Raw genomic sequence first — 16363 nt, forward strand, 5'->3', positions numbered from 1 at the left:
TAAAACACAGAGCATACAAGGGACTAGAAAAGAATGGAAATGTATGTGTGTGGGTGGGTTCTCTGGGTCTTAAAGAAGTTGTGTGATGTGCCCGATGTGTTGATGTGCACAGAAAGAGTAATCATGCTTTTCTCTCCCATCACACCTCCAAATGACAAGTGACAATGTCAACTCCACACCTGCCTGTGTTCAAAGCACAGAACTCTGAAGCGCCAAAGCAGCTTGCCCCAAACACAACAGTTGTTTTTTTCTCTCTAGGCTTCCAAAGGGTTGGCAGGCAAATCTGAGCTCCAGACAAAGGAACAAACCAATATACAAGATCTGTCTGCACAGTACAAAGCCAGTGACACAGTATGCAATGACATCTCAGTCCTACCTTGTTGGAGATGCACTGACACTGCACTGTATGTCATAACACAGGAGAGGAACTGATTTTCCTGAAGTCGCTCAAGACTATTTTCTTAGGGTAACTGTGAAGTTTAGATGTTTTAGACCACTGACATGTGGAATCAAAATGAACTCTCAGGGATTGCCCCTTCCCAACAGGAGAGGCAATTATATTCCCCCTGTTTTAGTGAGCAGATACACAGAACTGCAAAGAAGTGGTGGGAACTCCAAGTAGCTTATTTAATATAACAGAAAAAAGAAAAAGCCACAGATTCTAAGTGTGTCCTGCTGGAAGGAAATACGTTGAAGATTGCAGTAATTATAGCCTGCAAGACACAACCACCCCACCACCCAACATATTCAAAAGATCGACAGTCCAGCCCTACATGTGGGGGATTTCCACCCATTTCAAAGGGAGGCCTTCAGTGGGTCTGACTGCTCAGGCTCCCACCCCAGACATTTTCCCAGGTTGAAGATCCACTTACCTGCCTGGTTTGTGGTTACATTTACAGACACAAACTGCCGGGCTCCAGGGTTCTGGTCGGACACTCCATTCACTGCCTCAATTTCAAAGGTATAGTTTGTATGAGCAAGCAGATCCACCATCATGACAGAGGTGTTTTTCAGGCCGGTTTGCTGGGGGAGGTACCTGACATGACTGCCACATGCCTCGCACAGACCTGAGTGTGAGTTGCACTTCTTGCATGCAATATAATAAGACACATCTTTCCTTCCACCAGTATCAGCAGGGGGAATCCATTCCAGAAAGACACTAGTCTCGTTAACATTTGAGATGGCACTCCGAGGAGCAGAGGGGGGTCCTGGTTTGCAAAGTGAGAAAAACACATGGTAAAAACAGTATTATCAGTCATCCTGCTCTCTACTACTCTTTGGTTGAAAAGAGATGCTGTGTTGCTCATGTGTCAAAAAGCACACAGACAATTTGCAGCAGCAGCTAAAGAAGACAGAAGATGGGGATTCAAGCCTTCCCACCTTACCTTAAGAGGTTTGTGTTGGGACACAGACATCTCTAAGTGAGGGCAAGACACAGATTTGGCTCAAAAGTAATAAGGGCAGCACATTTCATACTGGGATGTTGCATCTGGCATTCTCTTTGTTCTGCTTGCTAAGGGAGCTGCAAATCTTTGCTCTGTCCCAGCCAACATTGGCATACCTGGGAGGCAAGACTCCCCCTTCTTGCCCCACTGCCCCTGTATTGCTAGCCTTGGATCCTTAAAAAAGATACATACCAGTGTATTCCCACTACTCTGCCAATTCAGACACTGAATTCTATTCATCCACCCACCTCTGCCAATTAGCTCTCTGGCAACAGTAAAACCTAAGTTTGGGCATCCAAATCATACCTAAGCAAGACAGTCTATGTACCCCAAAGCAGATGGTAATCCACACAGGCCACTGGAAACACAGCTGTATCTGGCTACTCAACAGCAGCCTTCGTGGACCCTGCCAAGCTCTCAGCACTAGCATGATTGGTTAGTCACACTGTGCTTGCTTATTTTGCCAAGCCTCCACACTCGGTATGTCAGTATGGCACTGGCAATGCTATCTAAGGAGGAACAGCTGCTGTGGAACTATCAGAGCTCCTACAGATGTGGTCTGTTTTCCTTCATCCTGCTGGAAGAAGCTGTGGTTGGGCAAAGAAGGCTGCGTTACATGCTCAGGTCACGATTACAAAAGCAGCTTCCAGTTCAGCAAGTGGCTGTGCTGCCCATCTGAAGACACCCACAAGACCACTTTTACATGCTGAAGGTGCTGGCATGCACCTTTCCAAAAGTCAGAGGCAACTGACAGTGTGCATTATCACCAGCTACTCCTGCAACCCCTGGCACTGCTCTGTAGATATCTCCCAGTGAGACGAGCAGGACAGCCCAGGCAGGTCTCTCAGCACAGAGCCACAGCCAACTTGAAATGCTCACACTTCACTCAATGGCTTTGAGTTTCAAAAATCCAACCATCTAGTGAGGAGAAGCGATACAGTACCCAGAAGATACTTTGAGAAACTTTTCATTTTAATAGACTTGTCTTGGAGATGAAGGGCAAGCTGACGATACGCCCTGAAGATGATGTGAAAGGACAGCAAGAATCTCATGCAAGAGACTCACATGGGGAAACTGATCAAAGAAAGATGGGATGGATTTTAGTGGCAGCATTACCAGAAGCTATAGAGCAAGGACTGAGATTTTTCCAAGAAGGCAAACAGACTTCCACACAGTTTGAATGAAGTTGTCAAAACCCACGAGCAGCTCCTTGAAAAGAGCCTGACAGCGGGCTTTACCAGCTAGAAACCCATACAAATTTAACAGCCTGTCTTAGCTTGTCATCTTCTAGTTTTGTTGTGATGATTGAACTCAATTTGTTATTTAAAATGGGCAATGTTGCAAAACTGAATCTACCTTTGGTTTTTCACTATTTTCCTTCCCTTCTCCCCTTTTTAAGTCTATAAATTGGTAATGCTTATGAAACACTGCAATGATCTCAACTCAAGCTATTCTGATTCAACAAGAAACTCAACGCCAGAGGGAAATAAATATTCCCGATATTTTTTTTTCTTCAGAGAAAAACAGTCAAAGACAAAAGCTAGGTTAGTTTAGGAAATGGCAGCTTTGTCAGAGGTACAGCAGCCATGTCAGCAACTCCCAAAGAAGCCAGGATGTTCCTCTGTAAGAGGACCACAACAATAACAGCTTCACATTGGTATACATGGGGAATAAGCACCCCCTCCCTGGGCAGAAGGCAGCTGAGGGAGGTGATGCATAGTGGTAGCAGAGCAGGCTGTGCCCAGGCTGAGGATTCCTACAGGCCACCTCTCACCAGCAGCACCACGGGGTGACAGTGCTGGTTAGCTAATGACACCACAGGACAGCAGCAGCCAGAACTATTTTCCGGCCTCTCATCCTCATACTGATGTAATGGGGGCTGGAAATCCATCTCAAGAGCTGTGTGGGTTGTATCTACTGCACTCAAGGATTTTTTTACTGGTTAAATTGTCTGATTTCTCCTTCCGCTGGATGAATGCACTTTCACCGCTATCAGCATTCTAAGAAAAAAATAAAAGAACTCAGGCACAAAAAAAAAAACCTACAAAAAACATTTACTGGACAACGTGCCTTTAACAGGGGATAAATTATCGCTTTTGTAAAGGCAGCGGAGGTTTGTACTCTCTTTGCACAGAAGAATCAGCTGCTCTTCTTGAAGGCTTAAAAACATGCTTTGAAGCTAGTGGGAATGGGTAACCTATAAAATTAGCATTCTCAGAGGGGTCTGAGAAAGGTCTTTAGCTGTCTGCACACACCTAACAGGACCTGCTTGAAGAATCCTGAAACTGCACATGAGTAAAGCTTTGAAAAATCTCAGCTGGGAGAACAAACCAGTGTTTTAGCTTCAGAAAAGGTAGGGCCCCAGATCTACCAAGAAGCTCTGTTTTAATTTACAGCTTTCCTTCATCAAGATGAACACATTTATTTTTTGCCTTTTTTTTTTTTTTTTTTTTTTTTTTTTTTTAAATTTGTTACTTTGTGCCCTAAGCTGAGATTCACCATTTCTGCAGAATGATTCACTGACCGGAGGGAAGTCATTTCTAAAGATAAAGGTATCAATGTTTTCCTTCATGGACAGCTAACCTGTTGTTTGCTGATATGCGTATTTTTAAAAAATAAATTGAGAAAGAAATTTCCCCTAAGACACAAATACATATTTTATACATATATATGTGTGTGTGTACACAGAGTTAACCGTTTCCTTTGAGAACAGAATGTTACACCAAAAGCTACAAAAATGTCAGTGCATCCCATAAATCACACTCTTCTATGTTTTTTGTGCCATTCACCTTCACTCATACTTTCTCTGTATACTTTGAACCACAACAGGATTAATCATCAAAGATGGGAGAGGGGAAAATGAGTGCAAAATAGTATGTTTTCATTCAAAATTGATATTCCACAAGAACTGAAGTTAGGACTAGTTATCAAGAAATCAAGCTCAAAAACTTCCTGGGAGATGCATGTAACAATACCAAGAATTCTCAAATGCCTGTCAGAACCGAATATTTTTTGTTTGATGGTAGTAGCTCTTTTGGACTGTATCACAGCACTATAAATTTAAAAACTGCCAAGCATTACTTATAAAACATGCTTAAGGAACTGAGAAAATTAAATAAAAATGTATTTGTGTTGTGTCCCCTGCCTCATGCTTGTCTGAACAGTTGATAGTGGTTTAGCAGTTTTCTTTAGCAATGGTGGTGGTGGTGGGGAGACTCAAGGCAGCTTGAGAGCAAAAGGCACTATCTCTAAATTAGGAAAATGTGATTTTATAGCTATACCAACTGGCATGGGGACCTTAGAGGTGTAGAGCTGAAAACAAACATTGATGTATTCTCTAAAATTAACTAGATTTCAAGTTTGAGGAAATTCTATGAATATTATTAACTTCTGCTGTAATAAATAATAGAAACATTCACAAAACTTAACAGTGTTTTCCTATCCGTCATGACCCAAGTCTGTCTTGCTTGTGTTTCAGTTCATGACAAGATGTTCCCCTGGAAGTCTTACAGGATTGGGTTCAAAATGTTAGGGTTGTCACATACTCTTTACTATCCCTGCCAAAATTTACTTTGCCTGCAATTGAGTGGGGTAATGCACAGGCTCTCCTTACCACCTCTAACACAGAAACAGCTGGATTAGCACAAAATCCCAAGAAAGGATGCATAGGAGAAGGGAGGATGACTTAGCACACTGAAGCGCACAAAGAGGGCTCAGATGATGCACTCAGCTTTTGGGAGTACTAAGTATAAATCTCATCAGAGATGCTTCAACAGCCTATACTACTGTACGAGTTTGCCCTGTATGTGGCATAGCAGCATCCTCTGAAACAGCAGGCTAGAGAAGTAAGCAGTGCCTGAGTTGGCATTAAAACTCTCATTTACGTCAGAAGCACTCAGTACCCTGCCAAACCACATCCAAATACAGCTTCACACACCACTGGTGTGTGCACTGCCTGGACTTTAAACAAGCTTATAGTAAGCCTTCAAAACAACCCCCAAACAGCAACAAACAAACAAAAAAATCCCAAACTGACTAATCATCATCAGCAACAACAAAAAACAAACCACCACCAAAATAAAACCCAAGTAAGAAAAGTATATAAAAGGAATACCAATCCACTATTCATGGCATCATAAATTACAGTCTTTACCTACAGGATTCAGACTGTTCCAGAAACCCCATGCTCAGGTCATGGGCTTGCATAAACCTCTTCTTCAGAGCTGGTTGCTTCTTCTGTGTGCTAACTCATCAGCAGGACTGTCTGGCATTACTCTGCCTTGGCTTTGGTTTAGTCTGCTCAAAAGAAGCTGATTTTGTGTGCCTTTTCAGAGTTCTCTTCCCATTTCCCAATACCATCAATACTGGTCCTTTCTCTCATTTATCAAAGTTTTTAAAAACATGTCCCAGGGCAAAATAGACATCAGGGAGTACTGTTGTCATAGCTTCCCATGCCGTAGCCCATCCTAGCCACCACTTTGATGCCATAGTATTGTCACTGTCACAGTGCCTGAGGCTGTCTTATTCTTCCCTGTAGCAGAACTTCAACAGCCATGTGCTTCACATTCCTTAATATAAAAGGTAAATACTGAGATCAAGAGCCTTGTTTCTCCTGTGTTTCCTGTGCCAAGCGACTATTCCAGGTGGGAAGAGATCTGCTGAGAGCAGGCAGTCCTCCTATGTGAAGAGACTCTCCAACTGGAACAGCCTTTTTCCTTCTCTTTTTTGAAGTGCCAACTTGAGAAGCTAGAAAAGACAGCTTTATTCAGCAGGATGAAGGCACAGTAAGTGCCACATCCAACCTCAGTTTTCATGCCTGTCCCTGCAATCCTTTGCTCTCTGCTCTTTTTCACTCTGCTTACAAATCTCTCCTCCTCATCCCTGCACGGAGGACAGCCAGGAGAAGAGCCCCGTGACATGATGAACATTAATATGCCACTGACACAACCTTAAAGGGATCTAGCATCTATTCAACTGTGAAATTCCCATTCCTGGAAAGGATTATGCAAAGGAAACAGGATGGAAGTCATCTCTACATCACTCCCAGGTGGCGCTGAGCGAGTACGTGGACTGAACTTACACATCTGCTTTTTCTCCATTGCTGACGTCCCCTGGAAGTTCTGCCTGCTCCTACCCCAGTAGTTCAGCTCCTCTTCAGTCCCTTTTAATCACTTTTGCCTGCAAAATTACATTTGGACCCTGACAGATCTGGCCCCACAAAAACCCATGGCCTGTGCTTCACACAGGGATACTAGCTGGAGGTATGGAAACTGAGGCCCTACATACTTGAAATATAAAACAAACAGAACAACCAGCCTTCATGCTACAGATGAAAGAATAATAGGACAAGGGTAAAACTAGTGATTCTGATTTCACCAATTCAACTCTTAAAACCCCAACTTGCTTGTTATACCACCCTCCCCACACCAAGTGATAAGCTCTACATTTTTTATACCAGTTTGGAGATGCATTTTCTCCTTGCAAGTTTTGAGACTACCTTGAAGAATAACAATCTCTAGGTGGTTTGGAAAGGCAAAGTTCTCTCCCTCACTATCTACTTGAAAATGAGTTGAGAGATGATGCTAAGCAGGACCATATATACTCTACTTATATCTAGAGCAGACAATCACTATCCATAGTTTCCTCCACATATGTGCCTGACCCAGGTACCCATGCACACACTTGAGTGCAGCGCTGCTGGCTGAGAACATCTCTGGATGCTTGAAGAGCAAACTACAAGAGATGGAGGATCTATTTGTTACTTAAATGCTCCTGAAGCTTAACAGCATCTTTCCAAAGATGCTTTCCAAAGGGCTGAGTCTCCTCATGTAATTGGGGGTATGGTGGACAAAGCTAGTGACATTAAGACTGTGTCAGACGAGCTCAGACTGAAGCCCAGAGCCTGTAAAAGCACATTAGGATCATGTCTAGTCACAGTACAGGAACAGCTCAAAAGGATTAAAAACAACCCTATAAGCACATGCTTACTTGTACAGGCCATTGTAGGTGGGTCTGATTCCCTCCTAAAATAGTGCTCTTCACACAGGCAAGATGTGGATGCTTCATCAAGCGTGTAGCTGTGAGGGGGACATTTGCTGCAGGATGGACTGTGGGGTGAAGCTTTGAAGAACCCAGGTCTGCATACTGTAAAAAGAAGAACCACAGACTAAGCTCTCCCATCATAAAATTAGTGTCTTCACATTTCCTTTTAAAAACATGTCTTCAGCTACAAAGAAAACAGACAAACACTCGCAAGCTATTTGGTTTGTATATTTCAAAACAAGTCTACTCCACCAGTGTACAATGAACACTTAAATATCTGCATGAAAAGAAAATGAGAATCTGTTGACTATATTTCCCCCCTAGCATCTGCCTTTGCTGAGTATTTATTTTCTGTGTTGAATGCATGAGGTAACACCTTTTCTCTCTGCTTTAGAAAACATTATTGAGTTCGGGATTTTTTTTCATTCAGTTTTAGAAAAGCACGTAAAATACATCTTGTGGTTTTTGTTTAAGATGTTCTATACCCAGAAATCAATGTCTCAGCACATAATAACAATACAGTGGTGGAGGGGATCTTGAGATCGAAAGCTTTAAGACATTGTGATAAGGCTACTTCCCTAGGGCTTCTTACTCTGAAAACCTATGATGAATTTTAAAGTACTCTATATAAGACAGATTGCTCTGGGTATAGCCTGAATCAAGCATGCTTGCCATGCAGGGTGCTCCTTCTGGCCCCAATATATATGCACGATAAAGCACAAAGTCTCCATATAAGAAATTTTTGTGTTCTCACAAATGTAATATATTGGCTAAGGATAGCTTGGGTTTTTTTATTCTCTTTCTTTTATCAGAATTTGAACTCAGTACAGTAATACTTTGTTTCCAAGCTCATGGAACAAGTGCTGTTTCACCTAAACAATGATCTCTGCATTCATTCACCTCTGTGTGCATGCAGCACAAGCAGTGACAATCCTAGGTTTCTGTGTTTCCACCTTGTCTTTAGAAACAAGCCAAGTGGACCTGTAATCACATAGTTGGTATACAGAATTACAAGGCCACAGTTACCACAAAGAAAAACAAAGCACAGATAAAACCTGTGGAAAACCTGATTTGTTGGTCACCTCAAAAAGCAAAGATATATAAACATGTTGCCTGACTCCAAAAAGCTGCCACATTTTTCCCTTCAAAGATGCTCTTATGTCCAGTTTGGTATCAATGATGGACAGGCCTTGACATTAAGATTTACAGGAGTTACCTGGAAATCCCAGAACCTTTCCATCTGCATTCAAATGTCCCCAGTTGAATAGCAAATGAGCTGACAGCAGAAGCATTTATACTATCCCACCATCAATGTCCCAGACAAAAACAGCACAAAGGCCATGTGCTAAAATTCAACCGGAAGATGTGATGACTGAGTTCAACTTTCCTGCAGATAAAGTGTAAATTTTTATTATTAATCCCTTTTCCTCTGAAGGACCAAGTAGGACAACTGGCTCTAAAGTTGACTCTGCTCCCTGTAGTGAGAAACTCTCTTGACATCTTCCCCTTTCATCACAAACTTTTTTACCAAAGGTGAGACACTTGCACATCAACTCCTATCAAAAACATACGGTGTTTTATTTGGTATGGCAGCTATTCTGGTATCAGCTCTCTACAATACAGGGAGAAAATCCCTTGGAATCACCAGCAAGTCTTTGCTGATGGAGATCAGCAAAAGGGATAGCAATCCAGGAGCAAACCATACACCTCCCCAAGTTCCACCTTGAGTTTTGCCTGTACCATGCAAGCAATTTCCAAAATTGCTCAGCATTCAATTATTTTTTCATATTTAGGCTGTGAGTTCTGGAGCACACAGTCCTTATCTTGTAGCCATGCATGGGGCACAGTGAACACACCTACAGCCAAACTTATTCTAGATAATTGCTAACACACTTACCGCAAGCTGCCCTGATGTCTTATGGCACATTCCTCAGTTTCTAACACAGTTTCTTTACTTTATTTACTTCACAGCTATCTTCAGGTGCTACCCTATCTGTACAGCAGGAATAGTTACAAATGCTCTGGAGAGTCTTCAGGTAGAAGAGACCATGACATGACTCCAGCCTTTGATCTGTATTTCAAAGACAGATCAAAACTCACTTGTATATGCAGACAAAAGAGATGGGAGAATGAAAACACAAACACATGTGAAGTATAAAGAGTGCAACCCACGTCTAGTGTGTACTCGAAGTAATTAGCCTTCAGAAAAGGACTCGAATTTATCTCATTATGACCCATCAAGACAGACAGAAAATCATTAAATCATTATGGCACGAGAGTTTACTGTGCTTCTATTGTGTGCAAAGCAGCAAATGCAACATAAATCAGTTTTCCTCAACATATTTTCAACGTGGTGCAGTTTGTTAATGGCGGTATGATACATAGCTCAGCTTGAAGGGAATGTTTTGTTTTCATGAGTAAGTGCACTGCCAACAGATTCACAACACCAATAACCTTTTTTTTTTTTTAATGAGGGATGTGAAATGAAACTAAACTAGATCAGTTTTTGTGTAATCTGAAGCTCCCCTGGGTCAGACAGGTCCCTCCTCTGCCCAAATAGTATAAGAAGGCATATTCAAGGGCATTACATTATACTGAAAGTTGCAACATCAATCCTCACAACAAACACCCAGCACAGTGGGCTGTCAAATCTAAGTGGAAGACCTTCATATCAGTTCAAAAGAAAGAATTCAGGAAAAGGAGATGAGCTATGCTATTAAAGAAAAGAAAAATAGCTATTAAAGAAAGAAAGAAAAAAAAAAAAGCAGAAGGACAATAAATAAAATACACGTCAGAACTGCCACAGCAAATCAGATGAAAGGTGTGCAGAGTCAAAAGCCCAGCAGCAGATGCTTTGGGGAGGACAGAGGGGCATTTGCTCAGCTACCCCAGCCCAGTTTCCCAGCCATAGGTGAACAGGAGCTTGGGAGAACAACTAGTACCTATTGCACGATTTTTCTCTGCACTCTTACCTGGTTTGATTTGGACATGAGAGCTGTCTCCGGTACATCTTACCCTCCACCTGCAGAGCAGGTATAATGGTAGCATCATGAGCACAGTCCTGGACAAGCTCAACAGCCAAAAAGCAAGGGCTAGTATATTACTTTTCTGCCTTTGCTGGCAAAGAGTTGGGTATTTGTGTTAGCTGAAGGGGAGTTGGACTAGGTAGTCTTCAGAGGTTCCATGATTTTGTGGTCTGGATTTGCAGCAAAACAGAGCCATAAGCAGCCTGTGCCTTGTAAGCATATACCTTGGGTTTTGGTCTGTTGTCTTACTGTTCCTCTTCTGAAAGCCAACCTTAAAATCTTCTCATGAAGTATACATGATTTTATTTAAAATTACATGGTCTGGAGTCTGGAGTTTAATGTCTAATTAAATCTTATTTTGGTCTTATATTTTTATCTCGGTATTTCTAATTCAATGGTTCTTCAAAGGATATGTAGAATTAGCACAGTACAGCCGTTTATTTAATGGTATTATCTGTCTTTTAAAGAGGGTGGGAAAAGGAGGAGAAATAAGATGAGCCTAAGATTCCTCATAATCTGCTGCAAGCCAGCTGAATAGAAATGGTTTTAAGCTGTCAATGACACCTACTTCTTTCCTTCTAATATTAAAACTGATAACTCCTTAACTGATTAACAGCCACTGATGTGTGAAAACAGTCTTTAAACAAAATTAGCTGCTGAAAAAAAGAGAATATTTTTAGATGCACAAAATATGCCATAAGCAACCTGCTGGTGTTAGGGGGGATGTGTTTCTGTTAGCCGCACATCCATTACCCGCAAATTAGTTTCACTTTTTCATTTTCAGTAGCAACCACAAAAAGTCACAGGCACAGAGCTTTAGCAGCCATGCAGTCTCTTGATGCCAGTGCTTTGGGCCAGGCTGGCACAAGATCACTGTGATGAGTGATGGCAGCCAGAGCTTCTTGGGACAACACCAGCACGAGCTGATCCCTCCAGTTGGCAGTCAGATTAGAACCTGGCTTCATATCTTATAGATGGGATCCCCCCAAGAGCCACGCTACTAGACATTAGGTCTTATAATGTATGTAAACAAAGGAGGAATCACTGGGACTCATACAATATAAACTAGCCTCTTCAAATGCCATGCTGAACTTTCATGTGCTCTATCAGTACAAGAGACAGAGAGCACCAGAACAAACCAAAAAAATCAAACAGCTGGGACTATTTGACAGAGGTTATTTTCTGCAAGCCTCACCATCAAATGATTTGCAGCCGCAGCTCATTCCTGAACTTCAGTTGAATGCTGCATCCACGGCACAGACCTCCCTTCCTCTCTGGCTACGATGTACACTGGCTCAGGCAGCACCCAGCAAGCTGCTCAGGCACATGTGCTGGGAACAAGGACCTCCTCTCAGCCTACCCACCCGATCAAGAACCAAACCCATGTACACGGCCACAGCAGTAAAAGCATCCATCATCTGTAACACAGGAAGCCCTCAGCTATCATGACATCAAATTAATATTGGACTGAGTCTAGGCCTTGTCCCTGTGGAGAGAAGAGCCAGGAAGCATGACCTTATAAAGCCTCAAAAGCCCAGGGGAGATGAGAAAGGTCCAACCCTTCGAACTCTTGTAATTCTGGGAGGATAAGCCTGGAGTACTTAAATGCTTAGTATCAGCAAAGCAACCTTTTGTATACGCCAGAAAACAAAGCTCAAATAGGAGTGATACCATCTTCCTTGCAGAGAACTAAATTAGTCTCCACAGTAATCAGAAACTATAAATATCACTCCCAAGGTAGTGTTGCTAATCCATAAAGCTAAAGAATGAAATCTAACAAAAATTAACGGGGATAAGAACATCTAGTCTAGTCAGAACACAGGTTATCCAACTGAAACCTGTTTCCCTCCCAGAGTATATCTTGCCCAGGAGCAAACCACGAACTCTTTTTGTTTCTCCTTCCCATGCTTTAGACTGATTAGCCTTTTCAAACTGCAAACTTCTTCAGGCAGGGACTGTCAAATTACCACAGCTTTTAGGAGCAACCACAGCATAAACACGCAAAAAATTCTGCCCCATGGATATACCTGAGCTCTGTAATCCACACTAAGCTGGCTCTCGGATGAAACCCAAGTAGGATGTGTTATGTGTATTCAGCAGAAAGGAGAGCAGCTCTGTAACTCATCAACTCTGCCCTCATTAGCACATCATTCCAGCACAGGGAATATGCCTTGCGAGTTGAAGGATTTGAGTAAAAACAAGCTACAAATAAACCAACCCCTGTTCTGGTCTCTGGAGCTGCCGCGCCTTGAAGTGCTTGCACCAAGAAGAGAGAGCTGCTGCCTCTTAGATGTGTCCAAAACCTAAAGAAAAAGGGTTTAGCGAGGTACAATCTTTACAATGTGGAATCAATTAAACTGCTGAGAGGCTCCAACCCTCAGCTTGTGCTCCTAACATGCACTTTTACTTACAAGACAAAACAAAACAAAAACACAGCAGACTGTCTTCATGTCTCCCAAGGAATATAAACAAATGATCTCTACGCTCTCTTGAAAGCAACCAGGAATTATGCTGGGGAAAAAAAAACACCAAAAAACAACAGCCCACAATTGAGTTTCTTCCTGCAGAATTTCCAAGTAGGCTCCCAAGAGCTAATCCTGCCCATCCTAACAGCTCTCCTTGAGCTGCAGGCAGACACTGAAATTGCTGCCAAAGCTATAATGCTATAGAAAATGTGTAAAATGCCCTGATTATATCTCCTTTAGGGTCAGTCGTTCTATCTGCAATAGCGCTCTGTTGCTTCCTGCAGCACGCCTTGGGGATTTGAAGGAAATTAAATAAATATCCACTAATAAAACGCTGTAATTCAAAGCTGCCAGTTTGCTCAAATCCTGCAGATTTGCCAGCATCCTTCAGCAACTCCATCACCCAATGCTGCAGCAATGAGACTTGCTAAAAGTCTTTTAAAAGCGGTTTCTGGAGCTGGATGAATAAACGGGTATTCTGAGGGCTTCACATCTTGAAGACAGACTCAAGACCTTACCTTAAAGGAAAGATGATGCACACATCCCAAGCAGGAAAAAGTCTTGAACTTTTTTTGTTCTAAGAAAATCACCACATATCCGGGCAATCTGTTCCAGAATAGCAAAGGACAGGCATGGGTTGCCCATAGAGGTGGTGGAAGCCCCATCCCTGGAGACGCTCAAGGTCAGGCTGGACTGGGCTCTGAGCACCTGATGTAGCTGTAGGTGTCCCCATTCCTTGCAGGAGAATTAGACCAGATGACCTTTAAAGGTCCATTCCAACTCAAAGGAATCTATGATTCTGTGAATACATTGCGTCTTTTTGCTACTGTTCTGACCAAGTTTATGCTAAATCAGGCTCCATTACTGCCACTATGCATTGAAATGAACTCCAGCTCTCAATACCAAAACAACCTCGAAAACTAGAATATAAATAAATTAGTATTTTCACTTCTCCCCCTAGCAAACACCACTTTTTCCCCCACGTGACTCACTAAATTGTCACACAGAAATTTATGACATGAGCGTAGTTGCTGGAAAACTAAGAATTAACTGCCACTAATGACATTAATGTGCTTCTTCTAAATGGTATAAAACTTCATCACATGGCAGCACTCTGAAAAATTCATCAAATTCCCAAGCCAGCTACATTTGCAAGCCATAAAGATAACTTGAGCACAATATATTTGAAAATGCTTGTGATTACGTTAAGGCCTTAATGGACTATATTTCTGTACATTTTGACTTTGCTCCAGCAGATTTTGGAATGATTGGTAAGACAAAACCTGAGTCAAGCCTAAACTCTCAGCAGTGTGATAAAGGAGCAGGGAAGGAGATTTATCCTCACGTACATACAAAAACAATGCTATCATTTGGGTTTGATTTCACAGAAGGAAAGCAAGCTATGGAAAATAAATGCTCTGAGGGGAAACAGTATTTTTCAGAAGCACTCAGCATTGTATGAGCTTGTTCTTCCTGGCTTTGCTGGCAGCTGGGCTAATATCAAGCAATTTGCAAACTTCTCACCTCTGCAATCCAGACTCAACTTTTACTTAGGTTAGACAGTGATAGGACAACAAGGAATGGTTTTAAAATAAAAGAGGAAAGATTTTGATTGGATGTCAGGGGGAAGTTTTTCACTGAGAGAGCAGTGAGGCACTGGCACAGGCTGTCCAGAGATTGAATCCCGCTACAGACTGTAGATGTCTATGAAAGTGTTCAAGTCCAGGTTGGATGGGGCCCCAGGCAGCCTGATCTGGTGCTTCATCTAGTGGTTGGCAACCCTGCCCATGGCAGGGAAGTTGGAAGTCAGTGATTCTTTAGGCTCCTTCCAACCCAAGCCATTCTATGATTCAATGCTTTTTTTGCAATCTGACACTCACTGCAAACACAGGTTTTGCCCAAAAAACCCCATGAAATTATGTTCATCTTTCCTTTTACTACAGGTACACGTGCTCCCAAGTCTTCTTAGCAGAGGAATGCTACATGCTCTATTACATTTTTTTTTTTCACCAAAAAACATTTATGTTCAAAATAAACTAGGAGAAACTTGTATATTCCAATTGAAAGCACTGTTTCCTGGAAGAAACAGAATTTCTATAACCAAGAAATACACACTCTTGCAAGCCATCCATACACACAAGGACTTTGTCACTTTCACAAGAATCACAAGCTAATTTGATGCAAGGAACCTTTTTACACCACTTCTGTCCTCTATTTACATTTTTGATGGGGCTGGAAAGGTGACAGCAGGTCCAGATGACAACACAAACATTTAAAAACGTGGCGTCTCCAACATATGCAACTTTACCTTGTTTCCCCAGGTGGCTTCACCTCCTTGGCCTGCTGGCTGGTACTGCCAACTGGTCACCCCAGATGCTCTCATATCAGTGTCTCAGCTGGATCACAGCTTTGCAGACACTGTGCTCCTTCCCTGAGCTGTGCTGGTGCCCTCTGGGCAGCCCAGGGTGCGCCTGCAGCTCTCACACCTCTGGTGACAAAGTGCGATCCAGGACATCCTCAGAAAGCCCCATCTATCTATCTCATAACAAGGAAAGGCAGCCTGCATCCTCTTGCTACAGGCTGTCTGCCTTGAATAGCTATAAAATATCTATCTCCAGGAATCTATACATCTATAAAATCTGTGTGTCTTTTCTTTGTTATCTGAGGTGTGAGACTAAGATGCACTTAAATTCTGCTTAAATTACTGTCTCTCTTTCTTAATGATGACAAACTGAAATCATTTTGCTAACTTAAACAGAAGAAGCAATGATTTACAATGCTGCACCAAGGGGAAAAACACAGTTTAAGATACAAAGGAAGGCAGACAGATTTGTTTCTTTGTGCTTGTAAACATAACTTGAGATGCCTAGCTCTTGAGTAATCCGAGAGGAACAAGTCTGTTTTGAGGGCTTTGCACACAAACAGACACAGCCTAGTGCATCCTTTGTTACGTGAATGGTAACTTAGACATGCAAGCTGCATTGTGTGCTAAGCAAGGGGAGGATTGATGGACAGGCCGCAGGACTCCCCTGAGTTCAACAGCAGTGCTGACTGAATAGCAATAACAACCATCATCTCTAATGGCAACAGTGGGACAGGATCAAACTTGAAAATGATCCAGCCCAAATCTCCCTGTGTACATCTGTATACACGTATTACAGACAGCAGTGCAAAGACCAATCAGTAAAATCTCCCAGAAAATAGGGTTCTTCAAAGCCACACGTTGCTGGCATAACACTGCAAAAAGGATTTTAGTGTTCTGATTCAGTCGGCCATACAAAGTTGGAGCCTGGCCAACGAAAGAAAGATTCTCTAATTATGCTGTGGTTTGGACAATTGCAACCAATTGTGGTTAAGAAATATGACATTTGGGAGGATTTATTTT

The 16363-nt window shown here is 42.3% G+C and overlaps 1 protein-coding gene across 15 annotated transcripts in view; it reads right to left on the reverse strand.

Annotated features, from left to right (window-relative positions):
• EPHA5 (EPH receptor A5) overlaps positions 1-16363 on the reverse strand; it is a 196082-nt gene that overhangs the window by 86937 nt on the left and 92782 nt on the right. For all 15 annotated transcript variants that reach the window (XM_042870472.1, XM_042870463.1, XM_042870471.1 and 12 more), the window contains exons 4-5: positions 7434-7589; positions 873-1208 (exon numbers count right to left, since the gene is read on the reverse strand). In XM_042870472.1, coding sequence (XP_042726406.1) covers positions 873-1208; positions 7434-7589 — 492 coding nt within the window. The remainder of the gene's footprint in view (positions 1-872; positions 1209-7433; positions 7590-16363) is intronic.

Source organism: Lagopus leucura, unplaced genomic scaffold, assembly GCF_019238085.1.
Source record: "Lagopus leucura isolate 7727_CA_CO unplaced genomic scaffold, USGS_WTPT01 Super-Scaffold_100004, whole genome shotgun sequence".
Taxonomy (NCBI): Eukaryota; Metazoa; Chordata; class Aves; order Galliformes; family Phasianidae; genus Lagopus; species Lagopus leucura.